Source organism: Antechinus flavipes, chromosome 6 (genome assembly GCF_016432865.1).
Source record: "Antechinus flavipes isolate AdamAnt ecotype Samford, QLD, Australia chromosome 6, AdamAnt_v2, whole genome shotgun sequence".
NCBI lineage: Eukaryota > Metazoa > Chordata > Mammalia > Dasyuromorphia > Dasyuridae > Antechinus > Antechinus flavipes.
Window position 1 is genome coordinate 184283177 of NC_067403.1, and position 24374 is coordinate 184307550.

Consider the following 24374-nt stretch of genomic DNA (forward strand, 5'->3'; position numbering starts at 1 on the left):
ACAAATTTCAAATGGGTTATACAAAGATTATACCAGACTTCAAAAACAGCAAAGAAAAGAGAAGCATACTACAGATGCTGGGATGAGCTATCTTTTCTCTCTCTCCTCCAAAACATAATGAAGAGAAGACACACAAAATTCTTTAAGTAACAAATTCATTAATCTAACTAAGTTTAAAGCAGGATTTTGTATCTCTATCAAAATGCAAATGTATTCATATATCCAGTTCAAAAGCAATTCCCAGTGCCAGCCTTTTAAAGACTGACCTCAGATGTTACCCCAAACCTTAGTTGTTGGATAAATTATTTCTTTAAAATTTAAACATGATAATTTTTCCTCCAAGAAATGGCTTAAGACCATTCTCCAATTGATAAATGGTCAAAGGATATGAACAGACAATTTTCAGATGATGAAATTGAAACTATTACCACTCACATTAAAGAGTGTTCCAAATCACTATTGATCAGAGAAATGCAAATTAAGACAACTCTGAGATACCACTACACACCTGTCAGATTGGCTAAGATGACAGGAAAAAATAATGATGAATGTTGGAGGGGATGCGGGAAAACGGGGACACTGATGCATTGTTGGTGGAGTTGTGAACGAATCCAGCCATTCTGGAGAGCGATCTGGAATTATGCCCAAAAAGTTACCAAACTGTGCATACCCTTTGATCCAGCAGTGTTTCTATTGGGCTTATACCCCAAAGAGATACTAAAAAAGGGAAGGGGACCTGTATGTGCCAAAATGTTTGTAGCAGCCCTGTTTGTAGTGGCTAGAAACTGGAAAATGAATGGATGCCCATCAATTGGAGAATGGCTGGGTAAATTGTGGTATATGAATGTTATGGAATATTATTGCTCTGTAAGGAATGACCAGCAGGATGAATACAGAGAGGCTTGGAGAGACCTACATGGACTGATGCTAAGTGAGATGAGCAGAACCAGGAGATCATTATACACTTCGACAACGATATTGTATGAGGATGTATTCTGATGGAAGTGGATTTCTCTGACAAAGAGACTTAACTGAGTTTCATTGGAGAAATGACGAACAGAAACAGCTACACCCAAAGAAGGAATACTGGAAAATGAATGTGAACTATTTGCATTTTTGATTTTCTTCCCGAGTTATTTTTACCTTCTGAATCCAATTCTCCCTGTGCAGCGGAGAACTGTTCGGTTCTGCAAATATGTATTGTATCTAGGATATACTGCAACATATTTAACATATATAGGACTGCTTGCCATCTTGGGGGGGGGGGGAGGAGGGAGGGAGGGGAAAAAACGAAACATAAGTGATTGCAAGGGATAATGTCATGTAAAAATTATCCTGGCATGGATTCTGTCAATACAAAGTTACTATTAAATAAAATAAAATTTAAAAAAAAAAAAAAAAAAAAGAAATGGCTTAAAAGAGAAACCTTTAAGGATGAATTTTAGATGATCTTTAAAAAAAAAAAAAAGATGAAGAAGCTTAAAATGCATTAAGTCCCTAATCCATACAAAGTACCATGCTTGTCTAAAGATGAGACATTCAATAGTTGTCTTGTCTTCAAACCTTTTCCAGAGGGACACAATAGGGAAACAATTCAAAACAGTCCTATGAGAAGAGAGAACACACACTAGTAAGAAGCTTTCCAGAAATGCTGGAGAATTTTAAAGGCCCATCAGGATTCTGAAAAGTATATTTGAGAGACTGCAAGGAGGTAAAGAGGGTGGGGACAAGAAAAAAGTACTTCTAACATCCCTTCACCAGACATTTCCAGTTCTCTTTATATACCATGTATCACTTTATATACCATATATTATCGGATCCGAAGACACTACTGATCTCCTAGATGCTCCTCACATAGCTTCCAACTCTAGGTACTTTTGCTGGTCTTCCTGCATGCCTGCATTTTCTCCCTCCTTATCTCCACTTCCTGGTTTTCTTCAAGACTCAGCTGAAGTTTTACCTTCTGCAAGTCTTTCCCAATTCTTATTCCTAGTGTTTACTCTGAGAATACCCGCAAATGATTCTGTAAACAATTGTTTCTATGTTGTCTCCTCCATTACACTGTCACTCCCAGAGGAATCATTTTCTGCCTTTCCTTCTATGTCCAGTGTGAGAATTGGCCTATAGTTAGGATCTAACTGCCAACTATTACTAGGATAGCCAACTTCCTCCCATCCAGGTATGCAAGACTTGGAACCTTTCTTAATCACAGTATACTTGGTTTCAATCATGGTCCAGACCAATGGCTGGCTAACTGACAACTCACTAGGTCAACCTCCTACTTATTTCCTGTGAATCTGCCCAGCAACAACAATCACAGTTACAAGGCAGCAAGCCAGGAGATCTGGGTTCTCCCCATGGGTATATACAGTCCACCTTTTAGGCACACTAAGCCATCAGACTCAAGAGTAAGGTAGCCCACCCCATCCGCATCCTCCCATATGCCTGTATATAATAAACTGCCTGACTCATGATTCTCTGAGCACTTCCTTCCACAATGCTCTCACTCCCTGCATTTAATGTGCCCGGCATATAAGTGTTGCATAAAAATGTTAACTGGCTAACTTAGGCATGTAAATAAATTAACATTGCAAGCTGTGAGATATGTCGATTTCATGCCCATCAATTATGGTATATGAATGTTATGGAATATTATTGTTCTGTAAGAAATGACCAGCAGGAGGATTTCAGAGAGGCCTGGAGAGACTTAGATGAACTGATGCCGAGTGAAATGAACAGAACCAGATCATTGTACACAGCAACAATAAGACTATAAGATGATCAATTCTGATAGACGTGGCTCTCTTCAACAATGAGATGATTCAAACCAGTTCCAATTGTTCGATGATGAAGAGAGCCACCTACACCTAGAGAAAGAACCGGGGGAACAGAGTGTGGAACACAACATAGGATTCTCACTCTCTGTTTTTGTTTACTTGCATTTTGTTTGTTTTTTTTATTTTTTCTTCCTGCTTGATCTGATTTTTCTTGTGCAGCAAAATAACTGTATAAATATGTACACATATATTTGATTTAACATATTTAATGTACTGGACTACCTACCATCTAGAAGAGGTGAGGGGAAGGAGGGGAAAATTTGGAACAGAAGATTTTGAAAGGGTCACTGCTGAAAAATTACTCATGCATATGTTTTGTAAATAAAAAGCTTTAATTTAAAAAGTAAATAAATAAAAAACAAAAAATAAAAATAAAGATATATCCACTTCACAACAGTATATTAAGTGATGTTTTTTTTTCCTCCCTTGTTAAGAACTCTATACAGGTAGTTTACTCTGTATTCTTCCCTCTAGAACCTGAGTAAGTATTTCACCTGTAAAATTGCAAAGTGAAAAACCAATAAGCAATTCTGCAAGGCTATCAGCCTCCTCCTGAAAGGCCACAACTTCTCAAGGCCTGTCTCCTGAAACTTCCCAAATGACTGGTGGGTAAACCTGTGCCCACTTTTGTTTCTTTATCCCCAAAAGCAGTTCAGAGGATTCACCCTCTTTTTTTAATAACAGCTTCACAGACAAGAAGGCTTACCCAGGCCAGGGAGCCCCTCTGCTCTTGGCATCATAAACTAATGATTATAAGGAGTAACTGAGGTTCAAGAAAGTCTCTCTTTCGTCCTGCTCAATCATCTACTGCCCTCAAAGAACTCAAACCCTTGGTCTAAAAGCACAGGAGGACAGACCCGTTGCCAACTGATATGATTAGACCCCAGAACAAGCATTTCTGGTCAGTTACTGATGGGTTCCACTTAAATGAAACTGTTTGCTATTCATTTTATAATATTACTAAGTACCCAAGTCAGAAAAATGGGGATATAACGTCTAAACTACCTACACTTCAAAGAGAGATAAGGATCAAATGAGATACCGTTTGTGAAGAAGCAAAAAAGAGGCAGGTTTAAGAGCACATGTGGAGAGGAAATAACATTGCAAATGAAGGGGGATGTTTTACTCTTAGCCACAGAAGAAAAGGGAGATAAAGACAAAAGATTAATTCTGAAATGAAAAAGAGGAGAAGTTAGGGCAGCTTGTGTTGACGGATCTCAATCTTCTCTTCTTGGTGAGATTTCTCACTAAAACTGAGGTGGCCATAGAGGTGAGGTTAAGTGCCTGAAACAGGAGAGGTTTGGAGTGGTCATTATAACAAGAAATGGGGACCAATAAAAGATGAATATTCTAAACTTGGCAAATGCCCAACTGAAGATAAAGCCATAGGCCCCACAAGCAACAGAAGCAATTTCAGGTCAGCTTCGGAGTAAATGCAATCAACAGTTTCATGACTGTGTCCAGCAATACTGTTGGTCCAAGAAAAGTAAAACTTGATATCGACAGTAAAGTAAGCAGGAATGACAAAGAAGCCAGTGAGGAAGTTACTGAAGGCATGGTGAAAAAAGCAGTGCAGTTATTAAAAGAAACCATCCCTACCTTCTAGAAGCTTATATTTAAGATTTTTAAAATAAAGGATTCTAAATAAGAATTCAAAATGTAAATATATTAAAAGAATTAAAACAAGACACACTGATTGAACACCATATAATATCATCTAGATACATATAATATGACTGAAAAGAACAATTTTGTTTGGAATGGCTTTTTCTCTAGGCCATGGCACAAGTCTGCTGAGGCCCCAAGCTCTAGGTCACTTCCCAGCTGTCTCCTCACCATGACTCAAGGCAGGTTCAACACTCCAATCTATTTCCTCTCTCCCTATAAGTTCTTCTTTAAGTAGAATTTTTCCCATTGGAGTGCAACTATCTTCTTGGCCTGTATTTGTATCTCCAGAGTTAATAGGCTCTGATACAGAGTTAAGGGCTTAATAAGTGGACTGGTAGCTAGCTTGGAATTAGTAACCATATTGAAAACATAAAGCTAACTTTGGCAACAATTCCAGTGGAACTATTTATTCAAGATGCTCCAAAAACTAATAAAATGGATACCAATTTCAGTGTTAGCATACATGTTTATAAATAAACAAAACTGAATTTCCGTTTTAAGCTACCGTGTCAGTCATCATGAAAAAGTATCCAAAATACACCATCTAATTCAACAATATGTCTAATTACATCTGGGTTTCATGGCTGCCAAGGATGAAGAGAGGAGTATAAATTTAACAGGACTGATAATTATAATCCATTTGAATTTAGTTGCATGCCAGATATAATCTGGCTTGTATTTAGAAAGTTAATACTGATTTTAACTTCAAATTCCCAGCTTCCCATTTGACTTTTAACTGAAAAGGATGTTTTCTTAAACCAAAGAGGAAGAAGCAATCAATTTCTCCTCTATGTTCTCTAAAGAGAAATGGTTTCCACATTAGGAACAGGAGAAAATTTCAGTTTTCTATATAAGTTGTGAGTGGCAGTAAATGTTTGTAAGACAATGTCCAGCCTGCAAGACCTAAGGCATGCCCTTGCTCACACTCACCAATGCACACGTCTATCTTTCCCTTAATAGATGCTTCATGCAGGGGCGTGTAGTTCCAATTGTCGCGGGCATTTGGATCTGCCCCTTGGCACAGCAACAAGCTCACAACTTCAGCATGGCCAAAGGAGCAGGCATTGTGGAGAGGAATCAGTCCACCATCATCTCGGGCATGGACATTGGCGCCCATCTGTAGTAAGTGTTCTACCACATCCTTCCTTCCAAAACCTAGAAACAAAGAAAAAAGAATCTTAAGTGGTGATCTAGATTTTGTTGTTTCAAAAAAGAAAAGATTTAGGAAATTTTAAAAATATATAAATAAATAAATATGACTGATTGATTCTTCTCACATAAGTAAAACATGATGGAAAAAAATTAAAATTGATTTTTCCATTGCAATGCTATACTGTACCAAGAGATATCATCTAATGTGATATATTATTGCACAATACAATGAAAATTCTATATATTAACTTTACTTAATATCTGAAAGATATCTGAACCATAAAAAATAATTAAATGGTCCACTCAATATTATATAGTCTTTTTTAAATTAAAAAGCATTATACACACACACACACACACACACACACACACACACACACAGTGTCTCAAATGTCTTAAAAAGGCCCTAAGGAACAATCTTTTTATTTCATCAATAAGGTTTTTAGTCTGTACAGATTATCAGCAAGAGAATTTATTTGGTCTGAAAATTCCATGTCAACAAGGTCAAACCAGAGTGGCAAAATAGAACTTGAAACCAAACTATGCTCTCATTCTCCCCAGGAACAGAACTAGGAGTGAGCACCACAGCTGCTAACACTCAGTATATCTCCCCCATGTAATTAAGTACCTTGAGGGCACAAACTATAAGTCAACATCTAACAGTATGTGGCATATAGTAGACATTTATGTTTGTTGATTGAGTTCCCATTCAAATCGAATCTTCTAAAAAGTAGTTAAGTCATGTTTCTGAAAAAGGAAATAAAGCACTACACTGACAACTTTAAACTAGTCATCCTTGAGATGAACTTGGTCTTAATCAAATAATAGACAACTTGCAAAATACAATTGTATTAAGCTACGATTAAGCTAAGGGGAAAAAACAAAAAACAAAAAACAGAATTAATTTGTCTTTACTCATTGAGAATCCAGATATTGAAAACTTCTAGACCAGATTGTGAAGCAGCCAAAAAAAAATTAACTTCTGACTAAAAACACATTTGGCACCAAGTTTTTTGATAACCACATTGTCCTTGACTTCAATTCTTCAGACAGTAGATTTCATGACTCAATGCCAAACATTAGTTTCAAAAGTATATTAATGGGGGGAGAGGGTGTTGTTTTTTTAAGGCAGGTCTTTTTTAGGAATCTCACAGGAAAACTGATGCAAAGAAAAGAAAAAGATGAGCTAATAACAGAAGAGAATCAATAATTGTTAACCCATTTGTTCCACTGCTTCCCATGGTATATTAAGAGATAGAAAGGCCAGCAATATCTTGGAGAGACTTCCAATAAAAGTACTGGATGACACAAGCCACACCAGAAATTGCAGAATCTGAAAGCTGAAAGGGACCCCAGTAGTCATTAGGCCAACTTATACACAAAGGAATTCCTCCACTATAATATACCCCCAAAAGGCAGATATCCAGTCTGTTTATGAAGACCTTTCAGAGGGGAAGAATTCTCCACCTTTTAAGACAGTCAGTCCATTCCACTTCTGGACAGCTCTAATGATGAGGAAGCTTTTTTTTTTTTTTTAAAGCCTCAAACTTTCATTTGCTTCTTTCCAATTTCCATCCACCACTCTTGGTTTTGTCTCCTGGAGCACATTTCAACTAGTGCTCAAATTCTAAAGCATATTTGTGAATGCTTAGGACTTCACAAATATCAAAATGAGAAAATGGTTTTCACTAAAAGCCAGCCTGGCTTCAAAATGTACAAGTACTGTCAAACTGAAGTCACTGGGAAATAGTACAATACCTAGACAAAAACAAAAGGCGAAAGACGAAAGAGAGTTCCCTACCCTTAAGGAGTTCTAATAGTAGAAACAACATGCAAACAACCACTTACAAACAAGCCATATGTAGGAGAAAATGGAAATCACCTACAGAGAATAGGCAATAGAAGTAAAGGTGATTGGGAAAGCCTCTTGTAGAAGACGGGATTTTAGTTTGGATTTAGAGGAAGCCAGGAAGCTGAGATAAGTCAAGCATGGGGAAAAACCAGAGAAAATGCTCCAAGTCAGGAAGTGGAATATCCTGTTCAAAGAAAAGGAAGAGGCCAGCCTTCCTGGATCTAAGAGTAACTGGGAAGAGATGGAAGAGCTGTCAGATGGGGACCAAGGCATGAATGAAGGTCTTTGGATGCCAAATATGGGATTTTATATGTGATCTTGGAGGTAGACAGGGAAACTACTGGAATTTCCTGAGCTGAGAATGCCAGAAAGTGACATGGTCAGTCAGATACAAATTTAAGAAGATCGTTTTGACAGCTGAGTGGACAGACGAAAATGAGAAGAAACTCAAAGCAGGCAGCAACTATTACAACAGTCTAAGCAAAAGGAGATTAAGGTTTGCATAGGGTGGCAATAGTGTCAATGGAGAAGAGAAATATTTTTTTAAAAAAAGTGAAAAAGTGAAAAAGAAAGGACTCAATCACTAATAGTATATAAAGAGTAAGAAAGAGGAGTTGAGGATGACACCTAGGTTGAGCTTAGGCAACTAGGACGTGTACTACACTAACAGTGAGAGGATAAAGTTGGGAGAAAAGGGAGAATTCAATTTTGGACATAGTGAGTTTAAGATGTCTACAGGACATCCAGTTTGAGATGGTTCAATATGCAGTTGGAGATATGAGACTGGAGGTGAGGAGAGAAAAGTTAGGGCTCTTAGACAAATAGATCTGAGAGTCATCAATTAATAGGAGCTAATAAGATCAACAAGTATAAAAGTATAGAGGAAGAAGAGAAAAAGTGCCCAGGACAAAACTGGAGACAACTCAATCATTAGTGACCTGAATTAAAATCTAACCAGGGAGGAGAGGGAAGAGGAGGTGAGGAAGAGAAAAGGGTAGAGAAAGGAAGGGAATAGAGAGGATGGACAGAGGAGACTGAGGAAGGGGGAGACAGAGAGACAGACAAGAGTTCTTTCTTTTGCTAAAGGATCAAGATGGGAAAAGGGGAGAATATATAACCAGAGCAGGGATGATAGTTTAGAAAAGAACTGAGGGTTAAAAGGATTGGAGGTTTGAACAAAGAATGGAGTAAGTATAGTAAAAAAGGCTGTACGGCAGGAGGAGTGGGATAACAGATTTATCAGATAAAAGCACTTCAGAATTCATAATATAATTAACTCATGGGTATGGCTATTACTTTGTATAGCTCTGGAGGAATGAGTAGGTCATGGGAAATAAGAAGTTGAAAAACTGGAAGATTAAGATGTTTGAGGGAATATCAATGTGTTAAAGTCCCTTAGTATGACGACAGAAGTTGGGTAGAAGACTGTATGCCCCCATCAACTTATCTTTTACAGTCACCTCCCCAACTTTCTCAACATGCATCCCTTTCTCTTGACTCATACAACTGAGTTCCTTCTCAGCTGTCCTTTGGACTACTGCAATGGCTTCCTCTAGTTACAGTCTCTGTCTTCTCCAATCCTCCCTTCCCACAGCTGTTCTAATTTTGACAAGTGCTTTAACAAGTCACTCCTTTGTCTCAGACACTTCAACACTACTCTGTTGCTTCCTTATTTGGTATTTAAAGCCCTTCAGAATCTACCTCCAGCTTGCCTTACCAGACAAACTAGTCATAAATTAAGTCAACAAACATTTATTAAGCATCTACTATATGCCAGGCCTTAGACATTTACTGTGTGACCACAGGCAAATCACTTAACCCTGTTTGCCTCAGTTTTCTCATCTGTAAAAAGGAGCTGAGAAAGAAAATGACAAACCACTTCAGTGTCTTTGGCAAGAAAATCTCAAATGAGGTCACAAAGAATTGGACACAACTGAAACTACTCAACAACAGCATGTGCTAAGCCCTGGAAATTTAAAAAGAAAAGAAAAAAAAAAAAAACATTCCTTCCTCTCAAGGAGACTAATTCTAATGGGAGAGAAAATATGCAAACAACTTTGTACAAATAAGATATAGACAAGATAAACTGGATATATCTCAGAGGGAAGTCTATGGCATTAAGGGAGATACTACAAGGTCCTCAACTGAGATTCTGTGCATATCAGTCCTTGTACATAATATCCCCTCTCTCCCACCTCTGTAAAAACTGTTCCTGAAGCCCAACATGCTTTTCTTCCTAATTTTTACCTCTCTGACAGCCTAGGTTTCCCTAAAGGCTCAAGTTCATGTAAGTGCCACTACCTTCAAGAGGAAAGGCCCTTATTTTAGGTTAAAGAACTAACTAATCCTTTCTTTTATCAATGAGGAAAGGGAGATTAAGTGACTTGCCCAAAATCATAGAGGGAAGATTTATCTGAGATCTGAATCCAAGTCCTGAGACACTAGAACTCTTCCCACCTTATCACAACTCTATTTACCCGAATGTACAGTGCCCATCTCTCCATTATTCAACCACATTAGCATCAATTTGAAGAAAAATATTCCATTTCAGGTCCTCCATATGATTGTAAAAAGCTGGAAGAAAATCTATGGAAGGAGTCAATGTGACTTAGCTGAGAGAGGAAAGAAGGGTGAAGAAAGAATGGCGGTAGGGAGGAATAAGAGGCTCCAAATGGCTACAAAGATGTCCATGGAGTAAATCACCTATTCTCTCAGTAAACTGTAAAAGGTAAATAGCAATAACAAGTGAGTCACAAGATAGTTCTGGAGATCAACTCAAAGAATATGAAAAATTAGACCCTAGAACATTTCAAAGGGTGACATCAAAGCAAGCCAGCCAGTTGATTATTATTAATTATTCTTATTATCACTAGATATCTGCAGAGATGGAATTCCAAAACAAAAACTCCATTACTTCTTCAGTTAACATGTTAAATATTCATTTTTGTTGCACCTGCCGAACACATCTTAGTCCTGATAGGCTTAAAGAAATGAAGACATTACTTCAATCACCTTCAAAGGAGCTATCTTTGCCTTGGGCCTGGGGTCCTTGAGACTCACCCACTCAGCTCTAGAATGCCCATCTTTCTGTGTTCCCTACTCTCTACTATCCAGATTGGTGAGGAACTATCCTGGACCACTGTTCTAGGACCTAGTCATACTACACTAAAAAAAACAAAACAAAACAAAACAAACACAACAACTCTATATAGCTCATACTATATATGCCAGGCATTGTAGAGAGAACAATGATTTTGAAGTCCCCTGATTTTGTGGGGGGGGGGGGGGGAGGGAGGGTTTCTGTTCTAACAATAAGTCAGTAATCCTAAATCTTCTGGCTTTGGAGTCTGCCTCAGAGACTTCCCACACCCAATTTAAGAGCGACAATCTGTCTGATTCTGAATAGACCACTGCTCAATTCATTGACAGCAGTCAGATAGCTTCTGGGCTGAGAATAATCCCAGGGACCAAACTCCTGAGACCACGCCTCTTCCTACCTGTGGGCCATATAATTGGCATGTCAATGATAGAAAGCTGGATAAAGGTGTCTCTTCTCTCAGCACTTTTCTAAATTATTTTAGAACTTAGCCCACTGTAATTGGTCTTACAATTACAATAAACTTTGCCCCTTGACCAGTAAATGGGTTCAAGCCTGCAAATTCTTTTGAGACACTCACAACACCAGTCTATGACCCCAAACTTTTGGGGTTCCTTTCCCAACTTTAATAATTCGATCCTGGCAAGATTCCAGGGAGAAAGGTGTGATTTACAGCTGAGAAAACTGAAGCTGACAGATTTTAAGTGACTTGGCCAAGGTCACAAACTTTACTCCCTACTCTTATCATATTCTTACCAGCTATCTTGCATCTACACATGCCTTCTCCCTGCTTGGCTCTTTCCCCCCTCCTAATTATGGTTCTATAATTTAACAAAAGGGGCCTAGTCAATTTGGCCCAAAGTGCTCTCCATTGCATCTCAAAGGAGAAAATGTCTTTGCTTTTCTATTGGAATCCCCAACACCTAGCCCACAATAATCCCTTACCAAAAGTTTTTTCATTCATTCATTCATTCATTCATTCATTCATTCATTCATTCATGTATTCAAAATAGTATCTATTGATCAAAAGTTACTTCTGGACTTAAACATGAACTGATGTCTGGACAGTTTTAATAGCAGAACTGTCTTTTCCAACACAGTTCAAGTAATTCTCTTTGCCTCTTCCTTGGCAGTCCTGCCTGTTCCCAATTTAAAAGTTCACCCTCCACATACTACCAAAGTGAGTTTCTTAAGTACAAATCTGATGGTTTCAGCTCCCCTACTCAATAAACTCCAATTTATTTTAGAATTAAAAAACAAAGAAACCCTATGTTTAAATTAAAAAAAAAAAAAAAACTTCCATAACCCAACCTTTCAAGACTCTCTTCTCCATTTTGGGGATGGATCCCAGGACATCTTTTACTCATTCTCCAATCTACTGCCTCCCGATATTGCTCCTGAAGATTTCTTCTCCCACTGGTAGGCTTTTTCCAGAACCTCCATGCAAGAGAGGGCACACACCAGCCACCCCTCATTCTTCAAACTTAATACCAAGTCCCCTAACAGAAGTTCTTCCCATCCAATTTCAGCTCTTTATGTGTAGTCTTTTCCTCATTAGACTATACTCTCCTTGGGGGCAACCTAAATACTAAAGGTGACAAAGTAACAATGAAAGAGAGAAAAAGTGTCTTTAATAACTGTGGATGAGGGAAAATATTAACCAGGAAATAGAAAAGATCACAAAAGACAAATATGATTAAAAAGCTTTTGTCCAAGAATTATAAAAGGAGTGGATTCCCATCAATTGGGGGATGGCTGAACAAGTTGTGGTACATTAAGATAAGGGAATATTATTGCTCTATAAAAAATGATAAACAGGCCTTATAGAAAGTCCTGGAAAGATTTACATGAACTGATGCTGAGCAAAATAAACAGAACCAGGAATACATCATACATAATAACAGCAAGAATGTGCGATGATTAACTATGAAAGGCTTGGTTCTTCTCAGTAGTTCAGTGATCCAAAGCAATCCCAATTGACTTTGGACAGAAATGTCATTTGCAACCAGAAAAAGCACTAAGGAGATAATGTAAATCAAACATATGCTATGTTCACTTCTTTTTTCTGTTTTTTAGATCTCTTCCGTGGTTCTTTCCTTTTGCTTTGATTTTTCTCTCCCAACATAATTCATAAAACAATGTGTATTCACCTGTCAGATTGGCTAAGATGACAGGAAAAAATAATGATGAATGTTGGAGGAGATGCGGGAAAACTGGGACACTAATGCATTGTTGGTGGAGTTGTGAACGAATCCAACCATTCTGGAGAGCAATCTGGAATTATGCCCAAAAAATTATCAAATTGTGCATACCCTTTGATCCAGCAGTGTTTCTATTGGGCTTATATCCCAAAGAAATACTAAAGAAGGGAAAGGGACCTGTATGTGCCAAAATGTTTGTAGCAGCCCTATTTGTAGTGGCTAGAAACTGGAAAATGAATGGATGCCCATCAATTGGAGAATGGCTGGGTAAATTGTGGTAGATGAATGTTATGGAATATTATTGTTCTGTAAGAAATGACCAGCAGGATGAATACAGAGAGGACTGGCGAGACTTACATGAACTGATGCTAAGTGAAATGAGCAGAACCAGGAGATCATTATACACTTCGACAACGATATTGTATGAAGACATATTTTGATGGAAGTGGATTTCTTTGACAAAGAGACCTAAGTTTCAATTGATAAACGATGGACAAAAGCAGCTACACCCAAAGAAAGAACACTGGGAAACGAATGTGAACGATCTGCATTTTTGTTTTTCTTCCTGGGTTATTTATACCTTCTGAATCCAATTCTCCCTATGCAACAAGAGAACTGTTCGGTTCTGCAAACATATATTGTATCTAGGATATACTGCAACATATCCAACATATAAAGGACTGCTTGCCATCTAGGGGAGGGGGTGGAGGAAGAGAGGGGAAAAAAAAAATCGGAACAGAAAAGAGTGCAAGGGATAATGTTGTAAAAAAAAAAAAAAAAAATTACCCTGGCTTGGATTCTGTCAATATAAAGTAATTATTAAATAAAAATTTAAAAAAAAATACAAAAACAAAAAACAAAAACAAAAACAAAACAATGTGTATTAAAAATAAAAAATTTAAAAAAAATTTTGTCCAAACAAAATCAATGCAGTAAGAGTAGAAGAAACAGTCAAATGAGAAAATCTTTTACATCAAATATCTGGAGTAAGAGACTGACTTCCACGACATAAACAATACAGATTCAAGCATATAAGTATCCTCCAAAAAGCAAGAAGTCAAAGGATTGAAGTAGAAATAAAAATTGTGAACCATCAACAAAAATGAGAAATCACTAGAAGAAAAATTCAATCAAAAACAATTTCAAGTATTGTAGCATAGTTTACTTTCATGAAAAAGGGTTTAATGCAAAGTAACAAATAAGTTGTGAATTCTATGACAACAAAGTGTCTCTCATATGAACCTTCACAGTGGCTTCTGTACTAACTGCTTAATGTTTGTTGAATTGAATAAAGTCTTCAAATGGATGCATTCGGGTTGGACTTTAAAATTAGGTAAGAACTCAGCAGGGGAAGACAGCTGGAGGATGAGTTCCATTCCAAGAAGTGAAGAATTTGGGGACCTGAGGATTAGAGAACCTGGAGTGTACATAAATCTATAAAGGAATTTAGCACCCTAAAAGAGTCAGCTATAAGAAGGCAAAAGACACCATGAGGCTTGGGGTGGGGGGTGAAGGTAAAAAGGTAAAGGTATCTTAAAGCATGGGGGTAGGAGGAGGAGAAAGCACCATGAGGCAGAACACAGTGGCAGGCTAAACCAAAAATAGGAGATTCAGCAAAGATGGTGTGGCTTCCGTAAATAAGCAAATTTATAAGGAAAATTTAACATCGGGTTTGACATCTAGTTGAGTTCAGTAAGGTGGGGTTACCCAAGACTTACTGGGGTGGACCTATAAGGTTAGTAAGTTGATCCTTATCAGTGCCCTTCCCTGCTTGCCTAAGGGGCACCTCAAGACACCAGCCTATAACCTCAACAAAAAGGATTGGGGGAAAACCAAGATAAAGTTTTCATACATGGAGCTTGAGGGAATGCTGGGACATCTAGGTGCATATATCTTGTAGGGGGTTGGAAATTCCCTGAAGCTGAGAAAACTGGTCAAAATTTGAAATGCAGATTTGTGAAATGGAAGGTGGTGATTCAAACTGTGAGAGTAAAGAAAATTGCCAAGACGACGAATGGGCAAGGAAAGAAGGAAGCCAATGCTACAATGCACTGGTTTTCTTTAGTTTGAAAACTCAAATGTTTGAAACAAAAGTGAAAGGATCCTTCAGAAAAAAACAAAAAACAAGCCATCCAGATAGCATTTCAGTAAAAAGTGTATGTTTACTATTTGCATATAGAAATTTTAGGTTTAAAAACTGAATTCCAAAATATTGTTGGGGTTCTAGGCTGGTGTCTTGAGGTGTTGCAAAAAGAATTTGTACACTTAGACCATCTCCACTTCAAGAGGCAAAGATTTTATTATTTTGTAGTTAGCAGCAAGCTAAATTGTAAGAGGGAAAGTAGATAAGTAATGGGAAACTACAGAGGTTAAAAAGTTTTCTGGTTTGGGAGTTTGTTTAGATTACTGTTGTTTTGTTTGTTTGTTTTAGGGTACTAACTTGACCAAAACTTTGAGTTGACTTACTTTCAAAGAAACTCTTTGATTTGTTTATTTAATAAAGGCTACTGATATGCTAAAGGCTCAATTCCAAGATTCAACTAGTCATCTTCTTTTCAGAGCCTTCATTACCATTAGTTAGGCATCTTCCTTCCAGAGCCAGCACAATTGAGTCCATAAAACCAGCATTCTATTGTAGCTAACCTAATACTGTATACTTAAAGCAGATATCTTGAAGCCAAAAAGCATATATTTAAGACAATCTAAATGATAGCATCCTTGGCATTATAATCACATCATTTCCCTTTCCCATAGTATTCCTGAGATTATAGTCATGTTGAACAAAATGTGAGATCTTTCAAGACAGCTGTGAAAATCGACTTAGGCTTCATCTACTTCAGAGTTTGAGTAGGCCTGAAGGACTTTGAAGATTGAATCAAGAAAAAAAAAAGTGAGGTCATTAGTAAAGGTCTTAGAGTAAATGTTGGGTCATTACTTGAGGTATAGGTTAAACTAGATGACTTCTATGGTATTGATAATTTTGAGATGTAGTGATTCTGTGATGTTGAGCAAATTATGTTAACTCTCTGGGAATCAATTTTCTTATCTGCAAAATGGGTTGATTATTTGGGATAACTTGTCTCATGGATATGAAAAACTATAAATATTGAATTCTTTCCTAAATATACAATAATAAAAAGATCAGACTATTGAATGGGCACAAAAAAAAAAAAAAAAAAAGATGAGTCAAGGGCATATCTAAGTCCCCTTCCTGCTATCCTCCTATGACATCATTTTCTCCCTATTTCAGTCAAATATGGGCAACTATGTACTTACTGATCAAGTTCAATTTCTTGGGTAGTTCCCGAGTTTAGAATGTAAGATCCTCAGCCAATAAGGATGAGGGTCAGTGGTGGGAGGGGGTATTTGTGTTAGGGATTAAAAGTGCTAACCTTGCCCCAGAAGGGGCTCCTTCTTTCCACTAACTGCTCGAACCCTTCACCCGAGAATGTATAATAAACTTTGCTTTGCTTCTAGCTCTCCAGCTTTTTTTTTTTTTTTTTATTAAATGGTGACCCCCTCACCATTTCTGAGCCACACCATGTCAATGTTATAATCCTAAAAAATGTTTTTGTTTTTCTTTTCTTTTCTTTTCTTCTTTTTTTGGGGGGAGGGAGTTACTTATGTAACCTGATTGATTTAAGGAAATTCTCTACCAAAGAAAACATTGGAAGCCCCATGGCTATTTGAGAGTCACTAACCCCACAAGTCAGTGGTTTTTAAAGGCAAGATTTGAATCCAAGTCTTCCTGACTAAAATCAAGCTACCTTCTCAGAAATGCCATGTTGGGTCAGAAAACTGGGCTCATTGTAGCAGAACTCTGCCTATGGGGGCAGGTGATACTCCAGGAGAGAATGCAACTGGAGAGGCCTGGATACTTCACTTGATTGAAAAAAAAATTTTTTTACAAGGTCAAAGATACTGACATAAAAAGATGAAAAACAAAAGATCCTGACCTCAAGTTTACGGACTACTAATATCCATCATAAGTGGTACAATGATCCGCAACCCCCTACAATTTTTGTTGTTTTCAATTGTTATCAAATTATTTGTGACTCCGTACGGAATTTTCTTGGCAGAGATATTGCAGTCGTTGCCTATTTCCCTCCCCAACTTAGGAAATTGTTCTGCCTCAATCCCCCTGGTTGTAACCCCTTTTCCTAACCATTAGGACTGAGTTAATTAGGGCTGGGAGTGCCGACTATTAGCATTCCATAGGCAGATAATTTACTAAGAGACATGCTTACATATCTCTAAGTTCCAGACTTTCTGTGTCTAACTAACTGCCTCGTTCCCTCATAATTTATCAGAATTTATGGTCCTCACCCTCCACCCTGTCAGAACCAAATTGATGGTCCGTTCCTGGAAATTCCTGAGCTCAACAATGTTCAGACTCCAGCCCTTGCCTCTGTCTTCCCTGACCTCTGGAGCCATATATAATTCATTGGAATTTCACATCCAATGCTGAATGCTTTAAAACATCAGCCCTGGAACCAAAATAGATCTTTGGGTCCCAGAAAATCTCTCCCTCTCAGAAACCCAAATAAAATATTAAGAACTCTCTAATCTCTATCTTGCCTCAGTTTCTCTGGCATTACTAGAAAGTGTCTGAAACCAGAAGACTCTTTTTGAGTCCAAACTGGACACTCAATTCACTGAATTTTACCTTGCTCCATTTTGAAAAGACACTAGGGCAAAGAAAAGTTCTAGGTAAGGGGGAAAAAAGAAACCTGGGAGAGATCTTGGAATTCATTTGGAAGAAAGCAAAAAAGAAAACTCAGAGTAGTACTGGCAGGGGGTGGGAGGTTAGGGAGGGTAGAGAGGAAGGGGGAAAGGGAAGGTTTTAACTGCCAGAATAGTTTAGAGATCATTCACTAAAAAAGCCTTTTATTAAGCACCAACTTTACTCAGAACCAGGCTATGCTAAGATACAGAGAAGCAAAGACAAAAAGGAAACAATTCCTGCTTGCTACCCAGAGTTTTCTTTTCCTAGAGGGAAACAAGATCCTTATAAATGTAAACACAAAACCTCCAAAAAGTAAAGGGAAATTGAGCTAAAAGAAGCACTTCTGGGGCAGGGAGAAGCCAGAATAAAGAGGGCATTAAGGAGAACAATTCACTACAAGCCCAACCAGGAATCAGCCTCCAGACTGTTCAGGGCTTTAGGAAAAAGGAAGGAACCACATGGAATAGTCTGAAATAGGGAAGTAACAGGTTCAGGCTTGTACCTGAAATATGCCAGCAATATATGCAGGATGGATGAAAGAACAGAGACAGGAAGCACCAAGCCCATCAGGAGGCTTTTGCAATAGTCCAGACAAGATTTAAACTAAGAGGACAGCCATGTGACTGGGAAGAAGGGAATAAATAGGAGAAAAGCTGTGGAGGTAGATAGGATTTGGTAACTAATTGAAAGCAGAGTCAAGGATAACTCAGAATCACAGATTTGAGAACTGGAAGGGACCTCAGTATTATCTAGTCCGACCCATATAAACTACCAATTTGTGAAACTAGATGACTGGATTTCTCCATCAAAAGAAACCAGAAAATTAAAAAGTGGGGGCCTGAGGCAACAACGAAGTCTAGTTTTGGCATTCTGAGTTTGAGAGGACTCAACATCCCAGTATTCTTCAGTGTGTGACTAACCTTGTGACTGTCATTTTGGGAAGTAATTAATTTATTATGGTTTATTTTCCATATAATACATTGATTTCTTTAATTCATCTCAAACTGGTCTTATAAACATTAGATTAGTTCCAACTGAACTAAAACTGATGGGGTGAACTCTGAAACTGTGTCCCCTTTAATCTGTAAAAGAAGGAAGATTCGGGATCTCAGGCTCTACCCTGGGAAAAAACATACTTTTTCCAGACAAACCTTTCCCAAGTTAAGTAGCTTCATTCAATCTGAGATCTTAGTCAAATCACTCTCCATTAAAACTGAGCTCTTTTGGAAGTGGCCTGAATCCCCTTCAGGGAATTTCCAGACTCTAGGAAGAAGCCTTCAAACTCTAAAATAAGTATCTCTTTTCAATTGGAGATCTAAGCCTGGAGTATTGATAACAATGAAGGAATCTCATTCAATTTTGAATGGAAGCCCGAGCCTCAGACTGATAATAAAAGACAACTCTGAACTCCAAATTTTTGCAGAAGTCTCAAACAGGATTATGCTTGCCAAGGAAGTTCTCTTTTTGGCAAAGCTGCCTTCCAGGACTCTTGCCCACTGTGAAGCTATTCTCTTCTCAGTGTTAACTCCTTATTATTTCCCTGACAGAACCTTACCCACTAAGAAGTCTGTCTTTCTAACAGGCTGGCTTCTTAGTGAACAATAAAATTCCCTTTTGCCATAGAGACTTTTTGGGTTTGTGAATTCTTTTGCATTGGACCTGTGCCGACCAGAAGGGATTCCCAACCTCAATTCTCATTTGCACCTTAATAAAACTACAGAAGAAAGCCAACAGTTCTATTAATTCATGAGGATTTGGTGAAGAATGCTACCTTTTCACTGTCACAAAAATAACACCCATGGTTTTTCATAATGCAATCATGTTCTTTCAGCTTTCTTCACTTCAGGCTTTAGAGCCCTATTCTATCCTTCTTGCCTCGCAATAAAAATCCTTCAGCATTTCACTCTGCCTTTTGGCAGGGAAAGAGACCATAGTTTGGCACAAGGGCAAGATAATATCTGCTGAATTTATCATAAATTTAGACCAGCAAGTAGGCATATTTTACTATCAACTGCCATGTTGTGTGACTGATTTTAAGGAAATCCTTTAATATACCAAGGATTCAGAGCTCAAAAGTCACTTAATCCAACTTTCTTACTTTACAGAACAGGAAACTTCAGCCAGGCCTGAGTTAGCCTGAGTAACCAAGCTCCCTTGTCTCCAAAATCTGCTCTCTTTCCACTAACAGTACACTATGTTTTCTCATTGTTTTCAGCTTCTGAATCCTCTCATGTAAAGTAAGGAAGTCAGACATTCTCCAAGGTTCCCTCCTTTCTAAAGTTTTGTGATCATATAGTACAGATATCTGTTTTTATACATGGACAAGGCATAGATAAAAATAAAAACAGTCCCTTCTCTTAATGAACTGACATTCTACTAGCAACATTCTATTCCAGCTCCTATGGACCTTTTTTCCAGAATCATAAATTATAATAAGTTATATATAACATATAATTTTTTTTGAAATTTAGAGTATTTTTTTTATTTTAATAGCTTTTTATTTACAAATTATATGGATGGGTAATTTTATAGCACTGACAATTGCCAAACCTTCGGTTCCAATTTTTCCCCTTCTTCCCCCCACCCCTTCCCCTAGATGGCAAGATGATCAATACATGTTAAATACATAACATATAATATTATATAGCAGCTTAGATTGCTGTAGAGTTTATCAAATACTACACATATACATACACTTGTCACATTTTCTCATCACACAATAACTTTGTAAAGAATTAGCCTTAGAAAACTTAAAGAACCTTGCCCAGCAGAGATGAGAATGAGACTCCAAATCTCCCACACACATTATCAATCAATCAGGCTCAGTGTTTCCCTCTCTCTCTTGCAATTGTCCTGCATTTTTCCACGTGAACTTTGTCTGTCTCCAAAGATGTCTGCCCTTTATTCCCAAAGGTTTGACATCTCACCACTAAAATCATCTATCAACTCTGTACTTCCTTTTTGAAGTTATTCACAAAAGTAACAAACATCTTCTGAAGCACTAAATAAACCATATCCCTAGGATATCAGAGATCAAATCTAAACATATCAGAACCAAAACAGTCATGAAAACTAGGACAGGGCTATGACCTAGGAAAATTCAGTTACTTGCACATACATAATTTTAATAAAAAATTGTACTGGAACATTAATGACTACATATCAGGGTTTTTAGATTTGTTAATTGCCTTCCTAAAATGCTACCACAAGTGGCATTAAGGAACACTTCTTCTGGCTGCCAGATTTCTGAATTTACCTTTTATCTTTACCTTTTTTAGGCTTGTCTGTGAGGCTGTAGCATATAAAATAGGGCAGATACAAAGGTGGATGAAGAAACCTAACTGGGAGGCAAAATAGAAGAAATAGCAGGCCCTAAATAGGACTTGAGAGTCCTGGATGTCCAGAATACTTGTCTAATAGATAAGAGGTAAACTTGAAAATCACAGTCAGTGAGAACCTAAGCTACCAGAGATCCTGCTTGTCTACATAAAATACAGTCTAATTTCTTCCTAGAAAGACCATGCTCACTTTATAAGCACCAGAGTTTATTCTCAAAAACATGGAGCAAAACTATTAGCATAATTGACTATATCAATAACCAAATTAACAAAAACCATATGATCATCTCAATAGATGCAGAAAAAGCATGACAAAATCCAACACTCATTCCTATTAAAAACACTAGAGAGTATAGGAATAAATGGACTTTTCCATAAAACAGTCAATAGCCTCTATTTAAAACCATCAGCAAGCATCATATGTAATGGGATAAACTGGAACCATTCCCAATAAGATCAGGAGTGAAACAAGGTTGCATACTATCACCATTACTATGCAATACTGTATTAGAAATAATAGCTTTGGCAATAAGAGATTAAATGAATTAGAGTAGGTAATAAGGAAACCAAATTATCACTCTTTGCAGATGATATAATGGTGTATTTAGAGAACCCCAGAGATTCTACTAAAAAAGCTATTAGAAATAACCCACAACTTTGGCAAAGTTGCAGGATACAAAATAAATCCACATAAATCATTAGCATTTTTATACATCACTAACAAAATCCAACAGCAAGAGATACAAAGAGAAATTCCATTTAAAATAACTATTTATAGTATAAAATCTTTGGGAATCTCTCTGCCAAGGGAAAGTCAGGAACTATATGAGCAAAAGTAAAAAAACACTTGCCACACAAATAAAGTCAGAGCTAAACAATTGGAAAAAATATTAAGTGCTCTTGGATAGGTAGAGGGAATATAATAAAAATGACAATACTACCTAATCTATTTATTTAGTGCTATACCAATCAGACTCCCAAGAAACTACTTTAATGACCTAGAAAAGGTAACAACAAAATTCATCTGGAAGAACAAAAGATCAAGACTTTCAAGGGAACTAATGAAAAAAAAAAAAAAAATCAAATGAAGGTAGCCTAGCTGTACCAGATCTAAAACTATATTATAAAGCAGTGGTCACCAAAACCATTTGATATTGTCTAAGAAATAGATTAGTTGATCAGTGGAACAGGTGAGGTTCACAGGACAAAATAGTCAACTACAGCAATCTAGTGTTTGACAAATGCAAAGACCCCAGATTTTGGGATAAGAATTCACTATTTGACAAAAATTGCTGGGAAAATTTGAAATTAGTATGGCAAACTAGGCATGCACCCACACTCAACACCTTACACCAAGATAAGGTCAAAATGGGTTAATGATCTAGGCATAAAGAATTAGATTATAAATAAATTAGAACAACAAAGGATAGTTTACCTCTCAGACCTATGAAGGAGGGAGGGATTTGTGACCAAAGAAAAACTAGAGATCATTATTGATCACAAAATAGAAAATTTTGATTATATCAAGTTAAAAGCTTTTGTACAAACAAAACTAATGCAGACAAGATTGGAAGGGAAGCAATAAATTGGGAAAACATTTTTACAGTTATAAAGGTTCTGATAAAGGCCTCATTTTCAAAATATATAGAGAGAACTGACTTTAATTTATAAGAAATCCAGTCACTTTCCAATTGATACATGGTCAAAGGATATAAACAGACAATTTTCAGATGAAGAAATGGAAACTATTTCTACTCATATGAAAAAGTGTTCCAAATCATTACTGATCAAAGAAATGCAAATTAAGACAACTCTAAGATACCACTATATACTTCTCAGATTGGCTAAGATGACAGGAAAAGATAATGCAGAATATTGGAGGGGATGTGGGAAAACTAGGACACTGATTGGTGGAAATGTGAATACATCCAGCCATTCTGGAAAGCAATTTGGAACTATGCTCAAAAAATTATCAAACTGTGCATACCCTTTGATCCAGCAGAATCACTACTGGGCTTATATCCCAAAGAGATATTAAAGAAGGGAAAGGGACCTGTATGTGCAAAAATGTTTGTGGCAGCCCTTTTCGTAGTGGCTAGAAATTGGAAACTGAATGGATGCCCATCAATTGGAGAATGGCTGAATAACTTGTGGTATATGAATGTTATAGAATATTATTGTTCTGTAAGAAATGACCAGCAGGATCATTTCAGAAAGGCCTGGAGAAACTTATATGAACTGATGCTAAGTGAAATGAGCACAAGCAGGACATCATTATACACTTCAACAACAATACTACATGATGATCAATTCTGATGGATGTGGCTCTCTTCAACAATGAAAGGATCCAAATCAGTTCCAATTGATCAATAATGAACAGAACCAGCTACACCTAGCAAAAGAACACTGGGAAATGAGTGTGGACCACAACATAGCATTTCCACTCTCTTATTGTTTGCTTGCATTTTTGTTTTTCTTCCCAGGTTATTTTTACTTTCTTTCTAAATCAGATTTTTCTTGTGCAGCAAGATAACTGTATAAATATGTATACATATATTGTATTTAACATATACTTTAATATATTAACATGTATGGGATTACCTTCATCTAGGGGTGGGGGTAGAAGGAAGGAGGGGAAAAGTTGGAATAGAAGTTTTTGCAAGAGTCAATGTTGAAAAATTACCCATGCACATGTTTTGTCAATAAAAAGCTATTTTAAAAAATGGAGCATATCTTATGGCTAAGCAATCAGGGTGTAGCCATGCAAAGATTAATTTAAAGAGCTAACATTGTTGACTTACAGAAGGAAAAAAAAAACAGGGGTTGTAACTAGCAATTATATACCCTTTAAAATTTACAAAGCACATCTTACTTGAATCTACAAGTCTGTGAAGAAGGTATTTATAAATATTATCATATTAATAATACCTAGTATTTATATATAAGTATATGTGTGTGTATATATATATTATATATATATAATATATATACACACACATATATATACATATATATACTTATACATATACAACACAATGAAATAGGTGCTATTATTATCCCTATTTTACAGATACAGAAACTGAGGCAGACAGCAGTTAAGTGACTTGCCCAAGCTCATACAGCTAGTAAATGTGTGATGCAAGACTTCCCTCAGTTCTTTAATAGGAAGAGAACTGAATTAAATTTATAAGAATACAAATTCCCCAAATGATAGTCAAAGGATATGAATAGTTGAGTTTTCAGAAGAAAAAAATCAAAGCTGTCCATAACCATATGAAACAATGCTCTAAATCACTAATGATTAGAGAAATACAAATTAAAACTTTGAGGAACCATCTCATACCTGTAAGATTGGCTAAGTGACAGAAAAGGAAAATGACAAGTGTTGGGAGAAACATGGAAAAATCAGTTGGAGTAGTTGGAGTTGTGACTTAATCTAACCATTCAGGAGAGCAATAGGAATTATGCCCAAAGGGTTATAACTATGCATATCCTCTGAGCCC

The 24374-nt window shown here is 37.0% G+C and overlaps 1 protein-coding gene across 2 annotated transcripts in view; it reads right to left on the reverse strand.

The window, feature by feature from the left end:
• The window catches only part of TNKS (tankyrase), a 236336-nt gene that overhangs the window by 197755 nt on the left and 14207 nt on the right, over positions 1 to 24374 (reverse strand). For both annotated transcript variants that reach the window (XM_051963916.1, XM_051963917.1), the window contains exon 2: positions 5436 to 5660. In XM_051963916.1, the coding sequence (XP_051819876.1) occupies positions 5436 to 5660 (225 nt within the window). The remainder of the gene's footprint in view (positions 1 to 5435; positions 5661 to 24374) is intronic.